Here is a 24255-nt window from a genome sequence, read left to right on the forward strand (position 1 = left end):
GCCGTGCAGCAGTAAGTCAGGAGACTCTCAATGGTGCTTCTGTAAAAGTTTACCAACAGGGGTCGAGGGAGGTGAGCCTGCTTTAGCTTTCTGTGGAAGGCCAGCTGAGATGTTCACTCCAAGGAACCTGGAGCTCTACACCCTCTCTACCTCCTCTCCGTTGATGCAGAGGGCAGAGGGCAGAGTGCTCTGTGCGTGTGGATCGTCTGAAATCCACAACCAGTTCCTTGGTCTTGCTGGTGTTCAGGTCCAGGTTGTTGCTGAGACACCATTCTGCCAAGTGCTGGACCTCCTCCCTGTAGGCTGACTCGTTTGTTATCACTCCTACAATGGTGGTGTCGTCAGCAAACTTGACGATGGTGCTGGTGGTGTGAATGGGGATGCAGTCGTGGGTAAAGAGGGAGTAGAGGAGGGGGCTGAGGACGCACCCCTGTGGTGTTCCTGTGTCTAGGACGAGAGTGGAGGATGTGTGGCCTCCCATCCTAACGTTCTGGGGTCTGTTGCTCAGGAAGTCCAGTATCCACGCACACAGTGAATTACCCAGGTCCAGGTAACTCAGTTTCTTGACCAGTTTGTGGGGAATGACTGTGTTAAAGGCAGAGCTGAAGTCCTCAAACAGCATCCTTACATACGTGTTCTTTTGGTCCAGGTGAGTAAGGGCTGTGTGGAGAACTGTGATCACAGCGTCTTCTGTTGACTTGTTTGCTCAATAAGCAAACTGATGTTGGTCCAGGTCAGCAGGGACGGCAGAACTGATGTGAGAGATGATGAGTCTCTCAAAGCATTTTGCGATGATGGGGGTTAGAGCGACCGGGCGGAAGTCGTTTAGGCAACTCACTCTGTTCTTCTTGGGTACTGGGATAATAGTGGATGACTTGAGGCAGGTGGGAATTGCAGACTGCTGCAGCGAGAGGTTAAAGATGGTGGTGAATACCTCTGCCAGCCGGTCTGCGCAGGCCTTAAGAATCCGTCCTGAGATGCCGTCTGGACCAGTAGCTTTTCTCGCGTTGACTCTGCGCAGAGAGGCCTTTACCTGGTGCTGATGCAGCAGGAGTATCGCCTCCTGGTGATGTGGGCTGGGGGATGGCTCCTCAGTCGCTGCTCGTTGCTCAAAGCGAGAGAAGAACTGGTTCAGTGTGTCTGAATGAATGTTGTCTGTGGGGGCTGTAGATGCGGTGTTGTTCTTGTAGTCCGTGAGAGTCTTTATCCCCCGCCACATTCCCCTGGAGTTGTTGCTGTTAAAGTGCTCCTGAATGCGCTGCTGGAATTTGCGCTTGGCATCAATGATGCCCCTCTTCAGGTTGCTCCTCGCGCTCTTGTAGACCTGCTGGTCCCCCAATCTGAAAGCGGAGTCACGCACTCTTAGGAGGGTCCTCAGTTCACCGTTGAACCACAACTTCTGGTTGGGCAGCACTTTAACAGTCTTGTTCTCTGTCACACACTCAGCGCAGAAGGTGATGTAGTCCAGCACAGCTGATGCGTGTCCTTCCAGGTCTGTCCCCTCAGCAAAAATTCCCCAGTGTGTGATGTCAAAGCAGTTCTGCAGGGCTGAGGTGGCTTCCCAGTCCATACTCTGACTGTCTTTATGGCTGGTTTCTGTCTACAGATGAGTGGTTTATATGCTGGTATCAGGCACAGGGACAGATGGTTGGAGAGACCCAGATGTGGCAGTGGACTGGCTCTGTAGACATCGCTGATGTTGCAGTAGACCTGATCTAGTGTGTTGTCCTCTCATGTAGGAAAGTTTGCATATTTGTAGAATTTCAGCAGGACAGAATTCAGGTTGGCGTGATTGAAGTCCCCCTGCCGCAATACAACTATATATTGTGTGTGCAGAATTTAGTTAGTTTACTGCTTGATTTTATTATTTAAACTGAACATCAAAAATTAGTATTTATCATAAGCAGTGTAATTTGCTGTGATTTAATTTTAATAATAATCTGTGACATTTTGTTAGTTGACAATTGCAAGCATAAGTTGACTAAAGAAACATAGAAGGACATGTAATGTGAATTAAAGAAATAAATAAAATATTGTCCTGTAAAACCACACAGGTCTGGGGAATATGCTGACAACAAATAATATGGCACACGCATATTCATGTACTGAACATTAATTTCACCACAACACACAGTCCCTTATCTGTATGCTGTAATTACATGTAGAGCCACTAGAGGGTACCAGTACTTTCTAGCTCAAATGGAAATCTGGTGATATCAGAATCAACAGAAGCATTTATAGTAGTTTGATATCGAGGAGAATCGAGGAGAGATGGCCATACAAGTTCAAACAACTACTGTCATCGAGTTCTGCAAGGAGCCTTTACACTTCTCTGGGTTGCTGTCTATCCACATGTAGACATCCCAGTAAGGCCACATAATCCTGCTCCCTTCAGTTTGACGAGGAAAAATGTACAAGGTCTATTCTACTAAAATTAGATTAATTAACTCATGCTTGGTGAGATATATACACTGAGTCACTGCATTCTTTAACTAATGTAATTACACTCAACTGCTGTGTATCACAAGATGAACATTACTGTGTACAATGTAAATCCACCCTTCTATGGCTGAGTGCGTCAGCGACTGACAGTGGTAAAGAGACAGGAGGGGGAGAGTGAGGGAGACAGAGAGAGCACTATTATATTTTTGTTCTGAAACAACAATAGTTTCCCTTATCCACAGTGTTTGTGGCCTCCCAGCACCATCCACCCTTCATATGCTTCCTGGTAAGCGCAGCTTCAAGGCACTGCACTGACAATGTTTTTGATGTAATTGGGATTTTCTCCAGCGTTTCAGATTTTCATTCTAAGTTTTGGTAAGGTTTCTCTTTTTATTGCACTTTGACACAAGTTCATGTATTTTGTACAATTCAAAAAATGTTAAAAAAAAAAAAAAAAATCTCTCAAATACTTTCATACAACTTTGAATTTTATTATACAAAACATGTGAATTGCTTTAACAGATTTTTTTCAGTTACATTTTATGTTTTTTTTTTCTCTTCCAGACGTCACCTTTAAGTCAGAAAAATGAGTCGTTTGAAGGGTCTGAAGGCCGACTCATCACAGTTTACACTCGAGGGAGAACCCTTCCACATCCTGGGAGGCTCCATCCATTACTTCCGTGTCCCCAGAGCCTACTGGGAGGATCGGCTGCTGAAGATGAAGGCTTGTGGCCTCAATACTCTCACAACGTAGGTGTCTACTGCACACTGTCTCAAATCAAAGGAATCTCATTGCTTTTTTTATTTTTATTTTTTTACTGGAGGAGGTCAAATAGAGAGCAAATTAAATCAGAAATATTTGTATAAAATTTCTTATGAACTTTTAAAACAAAAACAGATCACATATCAGGATATCTTCAGGGTGTTGCTTTAAGCCAGAAACAATCATTTCCTTGATTGTTTTTTTTTTTTTTTCCAGATACGTGCCGTGGAACCTGCATGAGCCTGAGAGAGGAGCATTCAACTTTCAGGATCAGTTGGATCTCAAGTAAGGTTCCCTTATTTTTCTTTCTCTTTGTATAAATCCTAAATATTTCACAAAAAGATTTGCAGAGAGGTTATTCCTAAACTGTGAAAACCATCTCTGTCTCTTTCAGGGCCTATGTCAGTTTAGCAGCACAGATGGGTCTCTGGGTGATCCTGCGTCCTGGACCTTATATTTGTGCTGAATGGGATTTGGGCGGGTTGCCAAGGTAATGCCATCTACCCATCACTTTAAAATTCTAACATCTTTAAGCAATATACCACCAGAGGGGATTTCATGTTTTGTTTTTTCCAGCTGGTTGCTACAAGACAAAGACATGCAGTTGAGGACAACTTATCCTGGATTTGTAGATGCTGTCAACTTGTATTTTGACAAGCTTTTCTCTGTGATCAAACCTCTGATGGTAAGTCCAGATCACTTGTTTTGTCATGATGTTTTATGTCAAAAAAAAATAATGGGAGACTTCGCTGAGACACTGTTTGTTTTTTAGTTTGAAGAAGGAGGCCCAATTATAGCACTGCAAGTTGAGAACGAGTATGGATCATTTGCAAAAGATGAGAAATACATGCCATTTATAAAAAACGTGAGTTTATTAATGGCTTTTTTGTGTTTAAAATGTTTATTGTACATTGTAGTATAGGTAATTCAGCATCCCCTTGTATTTTCTTTTTTTTTTTCTGGTAGTGTCTCCAGTCCAGAGGGGTCAATGAACTCCTGTTGACTTCAGACAACTGGGAAGGCCTGAGATATGGAGGAATGGACGGAGGTAATGAAGACATAAGGAACACTTGAGCGAAATCGCAAAAAAAAAATAAATAAAAAAATCAAATAAACAAACAGACAAAAAAAAGAGGCTTTTTTGCCCACCGTTTGCATTCTGTCCTTGATATCACATTATGTTTGAGAATATAATATCCTTCTCATTTCAGTTCTAAAAACAATAAATCTTCAGAGACTGTCATTTGGAGCTATCCAGCACTTAGCTGACATGCAGGTAAGTCATTCTTTGTTAGTTGCCTGCAAAATATACATTAACTTAAGCCCAAAACAATACATTTACTTTTGTATAAGAGTAAAAGTAGTGTTTTTGCTTGGCCACTGATAGTTGACAGCATGATATGTGGCCCATTTAACACATGTATATGTTGTGTTCTGTGTAGCCCCAGAAACCTCTAATGGTGATGGAGTACTGGTCCGGGTGGTTTGACGTCTGGGGAGAGCATCATCATGTGTTCCATGCTGAGGGTATGGAGACATTTTTGATGAGCACATTTTCAGCCTCACTGTCCTCTCCTTTCATTTTATTACCTACATTAACAATCAAAAGATCCACAGCGGCCAGTGTCAATTTATTTGTGAATTCACTGGAAGATTGCTGTGGAACTTCACAACTTCATTGCTATTTATATGTTGCTCTTTGATCTGTGTGCTGCCCCCTGACAGACATGCTAGCTGTGGTGTCAGAGATCTTGGAGAGAGGTGTTTCCATTAATCTCTACATGTTTCATGGTGGAACCAGCTTTGGTTTCATGAATGGAGCAATGGACTTTGGCACCTACAAACCTCAGGTCACCAGTTATGGTAGGACGGGAAAAACCTTATATTAGAGTTCATACATCAAAAAAAGAGCAATGTCTTCGATCTTAGATGAATTTGATTTTCCAGCCACAAATGCATTACTTCATATTATGTTTGTAAATGGTTTCTTGGCAGATTATGATGCCCCCTTATCTGAAGCTGGGGATTGCACCACAAAATATCAACTCTTGAGGAATTTGTTCAGCCAGTATCATTGTAAGATCTTTTAAAGCCATGATTGCAGATTTAATTACAAAAACAGTGCCTATTAAAAAGCATTCATCCCCCTTAAATGTTTTCCCCTTTATTTCCTTTTTAACATTGAATCATGGTCAATATAATTTGGCTTTTTTGCAAGAATTTACAAAAATCCTTCATTTGGACATGAAAGTCCAAGTGAAGGCAGGTTTCAGAAAGTAATGTCAATTAATTAAAAATATAAAAAATAAAATAAGTGATTGTAATATAACTACACCTGTATCTGGATGGTTCAGTCACTGGTGAACCAGTACTCATGGCTGCAACCACAAAATAAAGAACAGTCAAAGAAAAGGGGGGTTATTGAATAGCATAATTGATGGGATGGATACAAGAAAATTTCCAAGTCACTGAATATCCCTTGAAGTACAGTTAAATCCATCATTAAGAAACAGACAAAATATGGCAAATGCATAAATCTGGCTACAGCAGGCTTTTCTCAAAAACTGAGTGATTGTCGAAGAAGTTACAAGTCACAAGAGTTACAAGCTCCAACACAGGAGATGAGAGAAACTGTGTACATAACTGCTGCCCATTCTTCATCAGTCAAAGCTTTATAGGAAAGTAGCCACTGTTCAAAAAAAGTTCATAATATACGAAAGTTCTAGAGTTCACCAGAAGGTGATGTGGGAGACTCTAAGGTCAACTGAAAGAAGGTTGTTTCATCTGATGAGATCAAAATTGGGCTTTTTGGCCATCAGATTAGATGCTTGGCAGACACCAAATATTCCATATCATTCTAAACACACCATCCCCACTGTTATTCTACAAGAAAACTGTAACTTGGGATGCGATTTTTGTTTTTCATCTAGACTCGAAGCATACAGCTAAAGCTACAATGAAATGGTTTAAAGACAACAAGGCGAATGTCCTGGAGTGACCAAGGCAGAGTCCAGACCTCAGTTCAATTCAGAATTTCTGGCTGGATATGAAAAGAGCTGTTCACTCACAATGCCTGAGCTTGAGCAGTTTGGCAAAGAGAATGGGATAAAATTACACTGTTAAGATATACAAGGCGGACTGAAATCTATTTACTCAGGCTCAAAGTTGTAATTGTGGGCAAAGATACATCTACTAAATACTGACTTGATTTTACTTATTTTACATTTCATATTTTTATTTAATTGACATCACTTAGCACTTCTTGAAACAAAAAGGGCATTACAAATTATTTGTTATTATTATTATAATTATTACTTTGGAGAAATCTGTTTTCACTTTGACATCACAGAGTCTTGTCAAAAGCCAATATAAATTGACCATGACTCAGTGCTGAAAAGCAATTAAGGGGGAAGAACTTCTTATAGGCACTGTTCATGTAACGACTAATTTGATAGCTTCATTCTCCAGAATAACTCATTCAGGCATAATTATCCTTAATGAAATGTTTTTGTGTTCCAGCTGAGCCTCTTCCTGAAGTGCCCTCTCCTCAGGAGAAGAGAGCTTACAGCACTGTCTTCATCCAGCACCACCTATCACTGTGGGACAGCCTGCACTTCGCAGACAAGGTAAACTACAGCTGGCAAGCACCTGTCTGCTCACTGCTGATCACATAATCTACAAAACAGAATGTGTTCTACAAAACTAGACCATATCACCAGATAAATATAGTGTTCCTTCTTTAAGCAGAGCAAATGTGTAGCAAGTGTCAGACAGATAGGATGTCTCTGGTATCAACACATGTGTCTGCTTGTGTAGAAATCTAGCATCATGCTGCTTATGTTCTTGACGGATGTCTCACACCTGACAGTTCAGGTCTGATCATGCATTAAGGTGTCAACACCCCTGCTTTATTTAGAATAATCTGTCATATGCTGTTTGGTGGACTTTTGTCATAAAGATGTACATATCTTGCACAATTTTTATTTGGTAACATTATTATTTCCTACTCCCCGCAGTGACTGTATCTTGCACAATCAGCAGCACCACACAGCTACAGGTTTAATCTCATTTCATTGTCTGTCAGATTCTTGATTCTAATCTGTTAGGATGTTTGGCTATTCATGCAGCCACATAGGTCAGAGAGGCCAGTGAACATGGAAAATCTCCCTGTCAACAATAACAGTGGTCAGTCATATGGTTATACACTGTATGAAACCACCATCACCAGTGGAGGAGCCCTGAACTCCAGGAACAGCATCAGAGACAGAGCGCTGGTGAGAGTGACCACAGATAGAAACATACATGCACATTACAGTTTCAGTGCATGGTTCTGAGGTTATACAACATAAAGTATTTAATCCTGTCATTGTGACTGTATTATTCCATAGGTGTTTGTAGACAGACAATGTGTTGGTAGTTTGGACTACAAGACTCAGGAGCTTGCACTCCCTGATGGCAAGGTACCGATTTTGTTGGTTTGATTGTGAAATATAGCTGTATAATGTTGTCATCCCTGCAGTATTTGCCTTTTAGCTCTGTGAACACAAACATTTTTAAAACTAAACAGATTTAAGAGTAAGAGTAAACACCAAAGTACACAAACTCATATGTCTAAATCATGCCACTGACATATTTTTTTCTTAATTAATTCAAAATAAGTAGATTTGATCATTTGTTCATTACACAGTAGCAGAAATGGTATCAGAATCATGAATATACAGCGCCCTCCATAATTATTGGGTTAAGATGTGTTAAAAGCCTTAAAATAAATTACATTTTTATTGCAGAAGCATACTCTCACACTGAAAATTGTAGAAAAATGTAACCTTCAACTCAACTCAAATGAATTGTTGACAAAAGGGGGTTGTACAAAGTATTAACATAAAGGGTGCTAATAATTGTGGCACACATGATTTGATGTAAAAGAATTATTTTTTAATGTGGGAATTTTTTCACACTGAATAAATGCACTTGAATTAAAGGTTGAATTTTCCTCCTTTTTTTCATTGTGGTCCTATATTATTTAGAAAAAAATTGAATTTACTAGAAGCTGAAGAACACATCTTAACCAGGGGTGTCAATCAGTATGGAGGGCGCTGTAAATCTACAAGGGAATTCTATGATGCATTTCCTCCTATAAACCAATTGACTGCTTTGTAACATACCGATAAGCATTCAGCTAATTGTGTTGCACTAATTCATGTGCCGTGTTGTGAAACTGTGCACATGAGCAGTAGCAGTCTAACCTGTAAGAAAAATTGCTTTTTAAACCTTATTTTTGGACAAACTCACCAAACTTATTAAGCATTTCTTTGACTGGTGATTCTAAACATTTTTTACTGCTTATTCATTTAGATATGAGAAGACAGAGTGGCAAGGGTTTCCTATAAGGAGCTGAGAAGTAGTTAACAAACAATCATCCATTTTTGCAGAGGAAGCCAGAGTAGTTTTTTAGATTTAGAGGAACACTAACACAACAAAATGGGAGACTGGGAAGCTGTATACATTACAAGCGAACCCTCTCAGTGCTTTGTTGTTCATATGTTTAATGTGGTATATTCAATCAAGCAGTGAAATAGCATTCTTTACTGAATAATTTTCGAAGTAATACTTCTGTTTTGTGCATCAAAGGGAGAGAGAACACTGAGCTTGCTTGTGGAGAACTGTGGAAGAGTGAATTATGGGAAAGCTCTGGATGAACAGTGCAAAGGTATTCTGCCTCCATGTATTGTGCCATGTGCTATGCCATATGTTGGTCTATTACTTTTACATTTTTTCAGTCATCTGAGTCTATGGCACCTAATATCCATTTTAACATTGTTCAAGCAGAGAAAGTATCATACGAGTTCATTTTATTTCGCTTGGGCAGTGAAAAATACTGTTCCACTCACTCAAACAACACTGTACTTTTTTATGTTTTGTTGTCCTAAACATCCATGAATTACCCATTGTGTGTAGGATGGAGTGCAATGCAAAGAATTTGTCTGTGAACATTGTTCGTCTACAGTGCATATTTTCCCTCATTATATATTACAGGTATTGTGGGAGACATTGTGTTGAATCAGACTCCTCTGAGAGGATTTACCATCTTCTGTTTAGATATGAAGCCAAGCTTTATGAAAAGGTTTGTTATTGGAATTTAATTTTACATCTTGGCAAAAGCTAACAAATCTAGCCTTGGAGATCTGTTCATGGACATCAATGGAACTTTTTTCTTTGTAAGTTAAAGGGAAGAGTCACTGTAAAATAGCTGAATTCTGCTTAGAAATTGATATGCAGCACACAGTATATTTGTTTTTTAGCTGTGACTATAGCTAGCATGGGGATAGATACATTTATACAAATACCATTTCCTACGTCATATTGGTGAAAAGCAGTCAGGGTGAACTGAAATGACACATTGTGTTTTAAATAAATGTTGATGTTGTTCTAGATTAACAAATTCCGGTCAGTGGAAAACTGACTTCAAGTCACCCACTGTCCCTGGATTTCTCCAGGCCAGACTCAGTGTGGATGGTCCACCCAAAGACACCTTCATCCGACTCCCTGTGAGTGTAAAAGCTTTTGTGGTAAACTGTGTAGGGCTTGAAAAACGTTTTTAAATTTAAAATTCATTTTTTCATTTTTTCCTAAGACAATACTCCTACATCCTTGTCTAATAAGAATATAGTACAAAATGGACTTCATTGGTTTTTAGTTTTTAAGAATCTAGAGCTGCAATTGACATTTAGATCTGGAAGCACTGAAAATTTCTGAGTGCTTGAAGGGCATTTCGTCGAAGCTTTGCTCTACGTTGGTGTTATTTTGTTAGTTGGTATTTTAAACAGACATTCCACAGTGTCACTTTCATGATCATAAAACTCCAATCATCCACAGGGTTGGGGTAAAGGAGTTGCATTTGTCAATGGGCAGAACCTTGGACGTTATTGGTTCATTGGTCCCCAGCATTTCCTTTATCTCCCAGGACCTTGGCTCAGAAGTGGAGAGAACCAGGTAGTATGAACGGTGGCATGTGGCTGTTTTGGATGATAGCTGAGCAGAGATAAATCTGATGTGTTCTTCTTGGTATGTTTTATACATTGTAAATCAAATTGTAAAGTTCATTCAGCTTAGAAACGGGGGTCCCACACTGAATGGACTGTTGTGTAAAAATGTGAGTTAACTGCACTCTGGTTAATTAATTACCTCAAAGTCAGTTGTGAAATAGTAATACTAGCCAAACAAACCCAATAAACTTTATTTCTTAGAAACTTAATTTAATCAATTGAGTGAACTCTCAGTCGTTCATTTATACAACTCATCATTTTAAGGTTGAAAATGCCTCACATCACAAGAAAGATGAGTCGATTTGAATTAATTAATTTACAGTGTTTTACAGAGTAAATGATTTTTTTCTACGTTGTGTATGTATAACATATTTCGTGTTTTTCTGCTCTCTTTTAGATCATTGTTTTTGAGGAACAAAGATCGGATGACAAAATACTGTTTACTGAAAATCCTGATCACGGAAAGACTATTGATGTTTACAAACTTCCTTTTTGTACACTGCTTTGAAAAAAGTGTAACACAACCACACACACACATATTAAAATACAGTTTATTGATACTAACGGTCACTGTAAACACATTAAAACATACATTGTACTAACTATAGCATTTTTCAAATGCTGCACACAACTGTATGAATAGTTCTTTAATTCAAATGTTTATCAATCTTTTATTGCTATTGATTCAATTTCCTTATGTCTTTCACGTGTAAATACAGTTTCACGACCCAACACAATTCATTGTTCAGATTCCTGTTGTTCTTTTATTTCAGCTTGAACTTTGCTCTCGTTACAAATGACTCAGTTTGAACCTTTGACAGCGTTTAACACCTTCTAAGCTTCTGATTGGACGAGGCTTGTCCTTCACTTAAAGAAGCCTCTCATATTTACAAAGGACACCCAACCACACAATACATGATCATGTCAATTTGTCAATTCATTACAGACACAACCTTGTAACCACAAGAGAAGCTTCTCGTTTCAAAATAAAGGCAAAATGTTCACAAAATCTCTGAGACCCAGAATGTTGCAAGTACTAAAGATGTAACAGTCAGTTTTTATTGTCTATATGAACATGGGTTATTCCATCTAAAATCAACCAAATATATATGAAAAAAAAGTTCCTACCTGAGCAACTCAGAGTCAGCAAATATTTGTCTTTTTTTGTAAAATAACAACATTGTAAAAATGAAAAAAAAAAATTACTTCATCCTACTTTAAATATTTAGGCCCTTAAGGTACACAGAGCTTGATCAAAATCCTACAGCCAAAATCATGTTTTAGTTCAGCACAATTTATTCTATGACCAACTTTGAACACAAATATATGGGATACGTCATAGTTTAAGTTACAATTTCACGTAAGCATTTCAGGTAGAACACATTGATAGATTTTTCATGGAATGACCATACATAAAAACAGGTGTGCGTAGTGTATGTACATTGTAAAACATAAACTTAAAAAAAAATAAAAAATGATTGTTCTGTTATGCTAAAGCATGAAAATAAAATATAATCTTACCAACTGTATTCAAATCAGGATTATTTTTACACATTTCCTCTGTTTGATTAAATTCATAATTAAAAACATCTATAAAAACATTCAAAAAAAAGGTATTAATTTACATACTGGTAAAAAAAACAAAACAAAGCAAAAAAAAAGAGTCAAAACTGATTAATGCTTAATGTTCACACTAAAAATCAGCATTTAATAATTCTTTGTTTTTGTTTGTTTTTGTTTTTTTTTGTTTTACAATACATGGTCATAAATTTGCGGTGTTTTATTATTTAAATTAGCTAAAAATTCTTATTTTACAGATATTTGCTTTAAATTTAGAAGTTTTTGAACGCTGCAGGATTACACTATTTTAACGTATTTTTCTGTTTCTGTTTGTTTGTTTGTTTAAAGCTATATAAAGTGACGGTGTGCAAGTTATCGTCCGGCCTTTATTTTGAAAAAGAAATTCTGAAGTCTGGTGCATACTCTTGCTAACTTGACCTGTAAATATCATGGATATATCCGCTGGTGTTCCTGTTTCGGCGCAGCAGTTGCGGAAAGATCCCTGGGTCATTTCAGCCTGCAGAACAGTCGACTAAGTGTCCTTTATAGTCTTTATTCAGGAACGGTTTAATTTCTTAGTGGCTGTACTAGCAAAAAATACAGGTTTGAAATGGGTGTATAGCAGCTGTAGGAGCAGCTCCACAGTACCTTAGCCTAGCCTAAACCAGTGAGCTGCTGAACACGACGAGTTAAAGTAGGTTTTTATATTAAGTTTAGCCTTTTGTTTTCACAAATAAGGGTTAGCTTGCCGACATGGAGTCGTGTGGAGCCACTGTTCTCGGGTGCTCTGCGAGCATCGTGTTGGGTGGGCTTGTGTTTGCAGCCTACAAACTTGGCTTACTCTACCAGTTGTTTCACAAGGTAGGTGTCCACAAGTCAACCTTGTAGTTACAAAACAAAACTTTTGGGCTGTTCTGTTCCTTAGTCTTTATTCATTATCCTCCTCAGTATCCTTCATTGCACAGCTCAGTTAATACACCTGTATTGTGTGGCTGCTGAAGTCACCTGTACACCAGGCTGTCACAGGTGAAAGGTAAGCTGGGCTTCATTCACGTAACCTTTAACCAGACTTGTGGTCTAAAGGACAAAGCCTGTCAAGCAACACCCTGGCTGTTAGTGGGATTGCACAAAGCCCTGCGGCCACTACTGCAGGCCTAAACAATGTGTGGTTATTGTGAAATATGAAAGGCTGCTGTGGTGAGGAGATAGGTGCCAGGTGACCTGAGGAGGGCCATCAGCTCAAAGTGACAGCTGTTTATCTAAGACATATCTTTTGTTCCTAATTTACCAAATGTGTGAATAACATTTTCTCTGCACTAACTTTTATTCTGTTTGCTTGCTTGCTCCAGACTGAGACAAAGAGCCCACGGCATGGTGGCGAGAGTGTGGCAGAGGTTCTCCGAGCCCATGGGATCAAATATGTTTTCACCCTTGTCGGTGGGCACATCTCACCCATTTTGGTGGCTTGTGAGAAGGTGGGCATCCGTATTGTGGACACCCGGCATGAGGCCACCGCTGTCTTCGCTGCTGATGCTGTGGCAAGGCTCTCAGGTGCAGATATAAGTTACACAAATAGACATTCTTAATTCAGTGGTTATGGAGAATAATGTAAGGGTGTGTCTTCCTCCTAACAGACAGTCTGACCTATCAAAAAGGTGTAACTAACAACATCTATAACCACTGGCTTACATTCAGATACACTATTGTTTGGGTCCTGGTGTAATGAGCAGTCTAGTACATTAATATCTCTAGATAGAACTGTCTCTGTGTCTTGTATAGTGTTTTGGGGGGTAGATGATAGCTGCTATGCTTGTCTCTGCACCAGGCACTGTTGGTGTTGCAGCAGTGACTGCTGGCCCGGGCCTCACGAACACAGTGACTGCAGTGAAGAACGCTCAGATGGCTGAATCACCATTGCTGCTCTTGGGAGGAGCTGCTGGTACACTACTTCAGGTGGATTGTATTCAAATACTATTGCAAATACAATGTGAGTGTACATGTAGAATCAAAAAATAACGCAAAATGCTAGGAGTGGCTTGACTTGTAGTTAAATGAAGTGTATGGTAGTGTTTTAATTGGGTTACATGTGAACTGTTCTGAGTTTCAGTGTGTTTGTGGTGCAGGGCAGAGGGGCACTGCAAGATATCGACCAGATGTCTCTCTTCAAGCCACTTTGTAAGTTCTGTGCCTCCATCAGGACTGTCAGGGAGATCGTGCCTACGATCAGGAAGGCCCTGGCCATCGCTCAGTCAGGAACGCCTGGTCCTGTTTTCATAGAGTTCCCCATAGACACGCTTTACCCCTACCATCTGGTGTCCAAAGAGTTTGCTGTTAAAAACCCTCCCAAAGGCCTGATGGGAAAAGTTGTTGCATGGTATGTTATCAGCATGTCTTGGATACTGCATATAACTGGTTAGTTTATGCATAGTAAAAAAGAAAAAGAAAGAAAATTGTGAAAGGTCATGTTCATACACAATTACAATAAAGCTTATATTCATATATTCATGAACATTTATTTGATGTTATTTTCTGACTTCCTGTAAGGTACCTCAATAATCACCTCATGAACCTTTTTGCTGGAGCCTGGGAGAACAGAGACGTGTCTCCACTTCCTGTTCAAATCCCTCAAGCCAATGACGATCAGGTAAACCTGCTTTTATTTTTTGAGTTTGATATTACTTAAATGCTCTCGTGATGTGATGGCTTTTTTTTAGGTAAATGTCTTAATCAGATCATTCTGTCAGTGTGTACCGTATTGAGAAGCATGAACCAGTTAAAGTTTTGCTACTTTTTTTTTTCGTTACCAACCAGGTACAAAAGTGCATAGAGCTGGTGAGCCGAGCCAAGAAACCTGTTATTCTGCTGGGAAGCCAAGCAACATTACCTCCAACGCCAGTTGATGACATCAGGTAAAGGACAATGTGTGTTATCTTTACGATTTTAGTTCATTGTTGATAGTAGGAACGTTGTGGCTTAAAATCTGTTTTCAAATAGCATTAAAAGGTTATTTTGTAGTGTCATTTACACATATTGTCTGGTGAAAATGTTTCCTGCTTTATAGGAAGGCTTTGGAGGATCTGGGAATCCCCTGCTTTCTTGGGGGCATGTCTCGTGGCATGCTCGGTAGAGACAGCCCCATCCACATTCGGCAGAATAGACGGGATGCCCTGAAGGAGGCTGACTTGGTGCTCTTAGCAGGTCAGGCAAACAGTCCTAACAAAGCAATAACATACTTTTTCTAAACAAGTTATTTAATAATAGGACCCAAAAGAAAATTACAGAAGATACAGTGTTTTCCTCCGTGATGGCATAAGCAAATGACATTTGACTGCAGATTTTACTTTAACCTATTTATTGAATGGCCAGTTGAAAATGTTTTTTTGAAGGCTGAATGTAAAATAATAATTAATTAATTGATTAATTAAGTATTAAATCAATAAATAAACCAATAAAATTAAATAAATGAAAATCAAAACAATAATTAAAGCTGCAAGCAGCGTTTGTCGGGTCCTCGGTCCGCGCTGTGACCTCATACCCGTCTGAGGGCCGTTTAAGTGTCTTTCTTTTTTCATTTTATCCAATTTGCGTGCCAATTTTGGTGAGTTTTTGAGCGTGTTTAGGGGGTCAAATTAAGGGTTTTGCGTTGGTCAGGCAAATAAGAAGAAGAAGAAAGAAAGAAACGGCATCCTCGGACCCTAAATAATAATTTCTTGATGGAGCTGTAGAGGCAGTCACAAAGTTTTCACCTAGGCTCAGAACAAATTATTTTTCTGGGTTTTTTATTTTTATTTTTATTTTTTATAAAAGAGCTCCAAGGCTCTGCTGTAGGGAAATTCTCTGAGAGGTGGCTGCTGATGCTCAGCAGCATACATGCTGCGACCTGATCCCCTGCAGCCTGTTTCTCAAGTCAGTCTTCACCTACAAATAGAAACAATAATGAGATTGTTTCTCTCAATTTCCTACACCCGAATCATTTTAAAATTGTTTCTAGTTTTTGTCTGGTGATATATTATTAAATGTCTTTATATTGACATGTATATTATACAAAAGATAAGAAAGGAAAATGGTTCATGTACACTCCCCATTATCAGTGTGGGAGAGCCTTGAGTGGAACTGGCTATTTCTTTCAACCCATGTAGAGTCCCAGCCTGACAGCCTGAGCTCCCCTTTAGGTTCTTCTCCTCTACTCATCTCTCTCTCTCCTGCTCCTCCACTCAGCTCTTCCCCTGCTGTACTCTGCTCTCCTTCACTTTGTTCCACTGCTCCTCCCTGTCTAATGTTACTTGTCTTATACGATTACATAAAATATGAACATTAGATAATTTATACTCACAACACATCAGATTACAAGTGTGAACACTATTTTTTACCTAACCATCATCATTTATGAATCAGTTAGTTTACTCACGTTAGCGACACTGAATTGGCACTGTGCCCAATTAACTTAAGATATCGATGTGTTGCATAACATTAGCTGGCCATCAGTATTTTGCGAATGTCTGTTTAACTTGTCAAATCTGTTATGAGGTATCTTAAGCCAATAAGTCTATCTTTTCGCCAGTAAGTCACTGACCTATTCTCCAAGACGACCCTCCTCTAATTCTCTGGAGCCTATCACAGCTGATTTAGGGCGAAGGCAGGGGACACCCTGGACAGGTAACCAGTCTATCACAGGGCTACACTTAGAGACAGACAACCAAGCACACTCACATTCACAACTACGGACAATTTAGAATCACCAATTAACCTCAACATGTTTTTGGACGCGAGGTGGCGCAGTTGGTAGCACTGTTGCCTCGCAGCAAGAAGGTTGCTGGTTCGCGTCCCGATGGGGGCACCGGAATCTTTTTGCGTGGAGTTAGCATGTTCTCCCCGTGCAGCGTGGGTTCTCTCCGGGTTCTCCGGCTTCCTCCCACTCAGTCCAAAAACATCCATCCATCCATTATCTATACACCGCTTAATCCTCATTAGGGTTGCGGGGGGGCTGGAGTCTATCCCAGCTGACTTAGGGTGAAGGCAGGAGACACCCTGGACACGTCGCCAGTCTATCACAGGGCCACACTTAGAGACAGACAACCAAGCACACTCACACCCACACCCACGGACAATTTAGAATCATCAACCTCAACATGTTTTTGGACTGTGTGGGAGGAAGCCGGAGAACCCGGAGAGAACCCACGCTGCAGGAAGATTCCAGTGCCCCCACCGGGACGCGAACCGGCAACCTTCTTGCTGCGAGGCAACAGCGCTACCAACTGCGCCACCTTGCAGCCCCAGTCCAAAAACATGTTGAGGTTAATTGGTGATTCTAAATTGTCCGTAGGTGTGAATGTGAGTGTGCTTGGTTGTCTGTCTCCAAGTGTAGCCCTGTGATAGACTGGTGACCTGTCCAGGGTGTCCCCTGCCTTCACCCTGAGTTAGCTGGGATAGGCTCCAGTCCCCCGTGACGGATTAAGTGATGTATAGATAATGGATGGATGGATGTTTTTGCACTGTGGGAGGAAGCCAGAGAACCCAGAGAGAACCCACGCTGCACGGGGAGAAATGCAACCTCCACGCAGAAAGATCCCAGTGTCCTCACCGGGACGCAAACCAGCGACCTTCTTGCTGCGAGGCAGCGGTGCTAACCACTAAGTAAATGGTGGCCTGCCACTCCTAAATGAATGTAGAGGAAACACTGAGATAACTAGATGCCATAAGATATCAGGGTAAATAATTGACAAATAGGTATGTGCTATTGATATTTGTATTCATTCAGTATTTAGGCAAAGGAATGATAAATAAATATGCTTGCAGTATTGCTTGGCTGTAGGATGTCGGTTTGACAGCAAGATTATGCAAAAATTACCAAACCAAATTTCATAAAATTTGATACAGAAGTGGGGCATATGCAAAGAAAAAAAAACTTACATTTTGGTGTGGATTCAAATCCTTTCCTTAAAAACAGAAAGATACGGTATTGACTGCAGCTTTTTTGAAGGTTTCAATAAATAACTATTCCTGAAATAAAATGAACTAATGCTAAAAAGTTATCTATGTTTCTAAAATACAGTTAGATGTTAACCTGTATTTTCAAAGTAGTCAGTGTACCCACATGCGATCCAGAATTCCCAGAGACTGTTGACACCATTTGTTGTATTTGCAGGAACTGTGTGTGACTTCCGGCTGAGCTACGGCAGAGTTCTCAACAGACGCAGCAAGATCATCGCTGTCAACAGAGACAAGACCCAGCTGCTGAAAAACTCAGATATGTTCTGGAAACCAACTATAGCAATTCAGGGTATGTTTGCAACCTGCCTTCATCATCCAGGCTGATAAATAAAGTAGTAAGGTGATATTTTAGGTCATATGAATGATGACAAAGCCATTGTAAAAGAATGAAGAATATTCAGATTTTTATATTTGTTTGTTATCACAGAGTACACAATATCTGATATGTATTGTTTACACATTGTGACTTTAAATGTACATTTTTTGCTATTGATTTGTTCTGTTTAGGCTTGCACTTGTTGCAACAAATATATACAATAAAGTTGGGAATGTAAATATATTGTATATTTCAGGTGACGCTGGTTCGTTTTTAGTGCGGCTTTCCAAAGGGCTAAAGGGCCATCGTTGTCCAGAGGAATGGCCTCAGAGCCTCAAAGCTGGAGATATGACCAAAGAAAATGCAAACAGGTCAGTAGATGGTATGATCTCTGAGGGGTTTACTACGAAGCAAAAGTTACTGAGATATATTGAGCATGAAGGTGGCACTGTTAACCTGCATAGATCAACATAGTAACCTATGCTGCATAGCTTACCTACTCTGGAGGAGGTTCCGGATGTTTAAAATTTGTGATTTAAATGGGTTGTAAGAAGTGCCACTATTTCAGTAATTCTTTTCCCAGTGCTTTTCTCTGTGAGTGACACAGCTGAGGAAATACATTATACCTACAAACCTGTTGCGCTGTACGTTAGTAATTCCACCAGAGCTGTGCAGTTACAGTAGGCAAACTGTATGTATGGCATTGCTATAGGAACCTACACACATTCAGTTGGTGATGCAGAAAATACATACATAAATTTATATGCTTGGTCCTGCTGCCGTTACCTTTTCACACTGCTGATTTTGCAGCTAGTGGAGCACAGATTAAAAAAAAAAAAACAAGTATATTGTTATGGTCCATAGAGAATATTTAACCAATGAAATTAATGTCACTTTGATTTGGACAAAAACTAAAGTGATTTCCACGTATCCTTTATTACTGGACAGAGTCCGATCAAATTGCACTTGCTGAGTATCATGTTTAAATGTATAGAGTTTAAACAAGCTCTAATGTGCAGCTCTGTTGTTGTAAATAAGTGGTTGTATTGTGAGTGTACTATGTGGTAAAATAAACATAAATTACATGATTAACAATTTTCTAGCAGCGTTCCTATCGCGTCATTTGCAGTAACAGTGTTGCTTTTTTACTGTAATAATTTTTAATTTTTAAAATTAATTTCATAGTGCTCTATTATACCAACCAGTTCCTGAAATATGCAGCGTGCCATAGATCCATTTGTGTGTGAGAAGGATCACATGACATGTTAAATGCTGCCTTTTTATATGAATGTGCACAAAGCCTAATGAAGACACCTGAATTAACAAAGAATGCTTTCTTTCTGTAATTACAAAAACCACCATATTTTTATTTCCAGGGCTAAAGCTGATGATAAGACAGAACGCCACTTAAATCCCTTGAAGGTCCTCCACCAAGTGGATGAGCTCATGGCTGAGGACAGCATCATTGTTGCAGATGGGGGAGATTTTGTAGGAAGTGCTGCTTACATAATGAGACCAAGAGGACCTATGCGTTGGCTGGATCCAGGTAAGATCCCAAAGGGCAAACAACAACAACAAATTACTTACAGATGAATAATCTCAAATCAGTTTATTTGTTCATTTCATTCGTTTATTGATTTGTTGCTTTTTTGTTGTCACTTAGAGGTTAGAGGAATACACAGCACACTAAACTGTTGTAGTCAGTCAAGTAACTGATGTAGAATGTATGCACAAGTTTGCACTGCAGAACCACAAGTCACGTTACATCTCCATCATAGCAATGTATTCTGATGTCAATCAGGCTTTCTTTACAGTCAGAGTCTCATAATCTTACTGTGGCTTGTTGTAGGAGCATTTGGTACTCTTGGAGTGGGAGGAGGTTTTGCCCTCGGAGCAAAACTGTGCCGGCCTGAATCTGAGGTGTAATATTCATTCAAGCATTTGCATACATGCTTTGTTGAATCACCTCTTTATCACTTTTAACCTTCTAACAATGACATTATATTTTTGTGCTTTTCAGGTGTGGATAGTCTATGGTGATGGCTCCTTAGGATACAGTGTTGCAGAGATTGACACGTTCACAAGACACAAGGTGAAATCACTGATCCCTAAATTCACATTACATAGATGTAAGCAACTCATTTATCCAAAAAAGTTCAATATATTGAATAATATTATTAGGAAGAATTACTTCCTGTTTTTTCACAACTCTCCCCTTACTAATAACAATAATCTTGTTGTAAATTGTCCCTTCTTCGCAACCGGAAAGCAAGGTAAACAATAGTCTATCAAGCATAGTCCGGACATGCTAACACAGTCTAGAGAAGAGGTCTAATTATTCAAAATAGGTGAAACTGTGTATTAACAGTGTGTAGGGCTTTTAAAACTCACAAATCGTATAGTGCGCATCCTATATAATAGAAAGGTGGCAATGTTATATACAGTATGAGTGTATAGTGTATGTTTATTGTGTGATCACTACCATGTAAGTTGTCTACACTATAAATGTAATGTCATTATGATGTGCTGTCATGTTTCCTATAGACTCTATAGGAAACACAACATTACATCATAATAACTTTATTGCTAGACTAGAGGATCTGCAGGTTGAGTGCTAAATTGACTCTGCAAATATTGTAGGAAACCCTGAAAAAAACATACATATCAATATGTGTATTTTTTTGTATATATTTTTTATTTGTTGTGATGAACCATGTTTTCCTTTATTTCCCCCCTCTAGACACCAGTCATAGCTGTGGTGGGAAATGATGCATGTTGGAGTCAGATATCCAGAGAGCAGGTTCCCATCCTTGGCAGCAACGTGGCATGTGGCCTTGCATTTACAGGTACATTTTATGCTAAGAATGTGTGTGTTCATGCTGTGATTGCTTGTAGAATACACATAGATTATATTCAATAATCTGAATCGAATTATTTTACACTAATGTGTAATGCCTGGGCAGTTGCTAAATGTCAAATTGTATTCTTTTGCAGATTATCACATCGTGGCTGATGGTTACGGTGGTAAGGGCTACCTTGTTGGGCGTGAAGATGAGGACAGGCTAAGTGACATCATCAGACAGGCTCAGAAGGAGACCCAGGAAGGCAAGGCTACACTTCTCAATGTTCTGATTGGGAAGACCAACTTTAGAGAGGGCTCTATTTCTGTATAGAGCAGCTGTGCACTATACTGGCTGGGAATTCTTTTTCCTTTAACTTTAGCTTCATAGACTTTTACTATCAGGTTCTATGAAGTATTTTAGCAAATAAGAGAATTCAGTTTAGTCCAACCCTTACCAGACCTCTGCTAATCCTGTGTGCCCTTAAAGCCATATATCACTTTGATAAGAGAAATCACTTTCCAATATGCTGATCTCCCATTACAGTTTATTTACCATTAGTTGCAATATCACTTATTTCCTTCATCAGACTAGCTAAAATTAGTACACTAATACATCTTCAAACATCAGTCATGACTGTTGTCATTCACTTAGTATTTATTTTAGCTGTTTACTATTATGTTTTACTTAGACTTAAAACAGCTCCAGACCTGCCAGCCTTTAAACTAAAGCTTCTGTTGTGCACCCGGATGCTTTAAGGTTCATTTTGTGCTATTTCCAAGAATAGCTGCTGCATTTTAAAAGGGAAAGAGTGAATAATAGCAAACATGTGCTTTGTTTAGGGATTTAAAGTTGTTAGGAGGTTGTGCGTTAGATGTTTGACCTTTACACAGCCTAATGCAACTTTTGCAAATAAACCAGTGACTGAAATCACTGGTGAGAGAGAGGGAGAGAGAGAGAGAATTGGTTTAAAGTTATCATATGTGACCAGTATGCCTTTTCTCTTGTTCTGACATGGACACAGAGTGTTTTTGTGAAGATACAGGAAATCCTACAGCTGTAATGATCTTTATTATTTGATGATTTGGGATGCAAATTTGTTCAACAGGAAATATTTTTTGAATGCTGATGACTGAGGAATGGTATGCCTTTTAATGCTTGATTGTATCTTCAATTACATTGATATGTATAGATTTAAAAATTTGTCTGATGATTCAGTTATGTATTTAAATGACATTTAATACTAACTTGTATGCAGTGATATGGGCTATCATATAAAAATATGCCTGTACACAATATGGATTGCACTATAATTATAACTTACTTACTCACCAGATGTTGGTCATCTCACAGTCTTTATTACTGTTTTGTTTGGTACTTTAAGGGAGGTATGTCAGCTTTTCATCATAAATTGTTCATTTGGATTGATTTCCAAATAAATTTTAAAAAGAAAGTAAGAAAAATGAGCAGGCTTTTGAATCTGTTGTAGGCATTTGTTTGATTTTACAGATTATGAGCTACTTAATGTATCTTTTGTTGTAATAGCTCAGCAATTTCACCCATCTAAAGCTGCAACTGTAACTTCTTTTACTTTCTGTCTTCGTTAGCTTACAGTTACAGTAGTAATCGGGAAATGTTTATATCTTGTGTTAAAACTGCCAGATGTTTGACTTTTGGTTTAAATTTACAAAAACAGCATTTATCAGCTTTCTGCTTTTAGCGTGCAGACATACAGACTGGTGATGAAGGACATAACCAGGTATTGCCTCATCATATGCCCCCAGACCACTCCTCAGTATTGATTCTACCCATACTGTGCATTTGTTCTACAAGTCTCTGGAACTCTTTTGGATAGATGAACACCGTTCTTCCAAAAAATATTCCCCTGATTTGTGTTTTCATGATGGTGGTGGAAAGCACTGTTTAACACGTCTCCAAAGTCTCCCACAGGTGTTCAGTTGGGTTAAGATCTGGTGACAGTCAAGGCCATAGCATATGATTCATATCATGTTCATTCATTTTAAACCACTCCATAAAGATACAAAAGTTTCACCATTAGAAAAAGGTGATCTTTCTGAACTACTTGCATTGATTTGCCCTGATCCTTCCCTTTAAGGCAACAAACAGACCCAAACCATGCACAATGCCTTCTACAGCATACCAATGCCACCAGATGCCCTCACTGTAGGGGTCATTGTTAAGATTTTTTCTGTAGACTTAAACTATAGACTATATGTGAAAAGGTGTTTAGATTTCTGATAGACCCCCAGGCTATTCAAAAAATAGTATTAGATCTGTGTTTAATATCACTAACACTCTTGAATGGCAGCATCATATAGCACTATTTGGTTGCAGCAATGAGTTGTAGTACCTGGTTATGATCTAACTGTGTAGTCGAGATACACCAGCGAGACCACTAGCAGAGTGCTTTTAAATGATTTTGTCTCAAGCCTATAAATCTCTCAGATAAAATACAGCTCCACATCACATATCAATGAATACTTGACGTAAGAGTGTTACCATGTTTGTATGCAACAATTTTTCTTCCAATTGACCGAACACACAACCAGATTTGTATTATGCAAAACACCATCTCTATATCATGAGCACTATGATTTTTGCCCTGAATACTTCTTCATGCAGTTTTCATTTAAAACAGGAGATGGCAGTCCAGGTGTAGTTTATGAAGTCTCTGCTGACGTGTTCCTGCTTAGCATAAATGATGGGGAAATACTGTGGATGTAGAGGGGATGGACATGTGTACAGTTGTTGGTGTATCAATATCAACCAGCCTAAAATAAACAGATTTTTTTTTTCATTCCAAATCAAAATTTGCTTTGTTCTCTATTATGAAAGCTGTTATTTTTACTTAAAGAAGTTAAAATGACCATGTAATAAGCCTTGCTGAAAGTTCAGATTGTTTTTGTATTAAATATTGTTTAATCACGTGACCCTTAAAACAACCATGGGTTTATTGATTTCTGAATGATTCGACATATCTGATTTCGCAGAAATATGTCAATAAGGCAAGTAGAAAGTGAGAAATGACGTGCCAGTGCTTCTAAAAAGCTGTTATCTGTGCATTGACTTCTGTGATAATTGAGTGCAAGTATCCGAGATGAAGTAAACAGTTTATACAGTCTCATGTTGTGCTGGCTGTAGTCTGCAGTCTGGTCTCCTGCCCAGTTTTACATAACAGAACGAGTCTGGCTTTCGTTGCGTTCAAATGCTCTATGTAAATCTCAACGTCATAGCTGTGAAGCTGTAAAGAAGTTCTTCTCTGTTTAGTCGTAAAAA

General features: G+C 39.0%; 2 protein-coding genes across 2 annotated transcripts; both read left to right on the top strand.

Annotated features, from left to right (window-relative positions):
- Positions 1–3025: 3025 nt before the first annotated feature.
- LOC103357233 (beta-galactosidase-1-like protein 2) lies at positions 3026–11237 on the top strand. Its single transcript, XM_008281687.1, has 18 exons — positions 3026–3192; positions 3422–3490; positions 3600–3695; positions 3782–3890; positions 3978–4070; positions 4172–4253; positions 4417–4481; positions 4648–4732; positions 4931–5068; positions 5201–5281; positions 6725–6831; positions 7333–7479; positions 7594–7665; positions 8837–8915; positions 9242–9329; positions 9639–9753; positions 10082–10198; positions 10649–11237. The coding sequence occupies exons 1-18, from the start codon at positions 3029–3031 to the stop codon at positions 10757–10759; spliced, it is 1818 nt and encodes a 605-aa protein (XP_008279909.1). The 5' UTR covers positions 3026–3028; the 3' UTR covers positions 10760–11237.
- A 1057-nt stretch (positions 11238–12294) lies between these two features.
- Positions 12295–23909, top strand: ilvbl (ilvB (bacterial acetolactate synthase)-like). Its single transcript, XM_008281688.1, has 14 exons — positions 12295–12672; positions 13161–13362; positions 13637–13764; positions 13935–14185; positions 14356–14455; positions 14623–14720; positions 14873–15009; positions 17957–18091; positions 18375–18489; positions 19495–19664; positions 19968–20038; positions 20139–20210; positions 20859–20964; positions 21113–23909. The coding sequence occupies exons 1-14, from the start codon at positions 12565–12567 to the stop codon at positions 21289–21291; spliced, it is 1872 nt and encodes a 623-aa protein (XP_008279910.1). The 5' UTR covers positions 12295–12564; the 3' UTR covers positions 21292–23909.
- Positions 23910–24255: the final 346 nt, after the last annotated feature.

Source organism: Stegastes partitus, unplaced genomic scaffold (assembly GCF_000690725.1).
Source record: "Stegastes partitus isolate 25-593 unplaced genomic scaffold, Stegastes_partitus-1.0.2 Scaffold241, whole genome shotgun sequence".
Classification (NCBI taxonomy): domain Eukaryota; kingdom Metazoa; phylum Chordata; class Actinopteri; family Pomacentridae; genus Stegastes; species Stegastes partitus.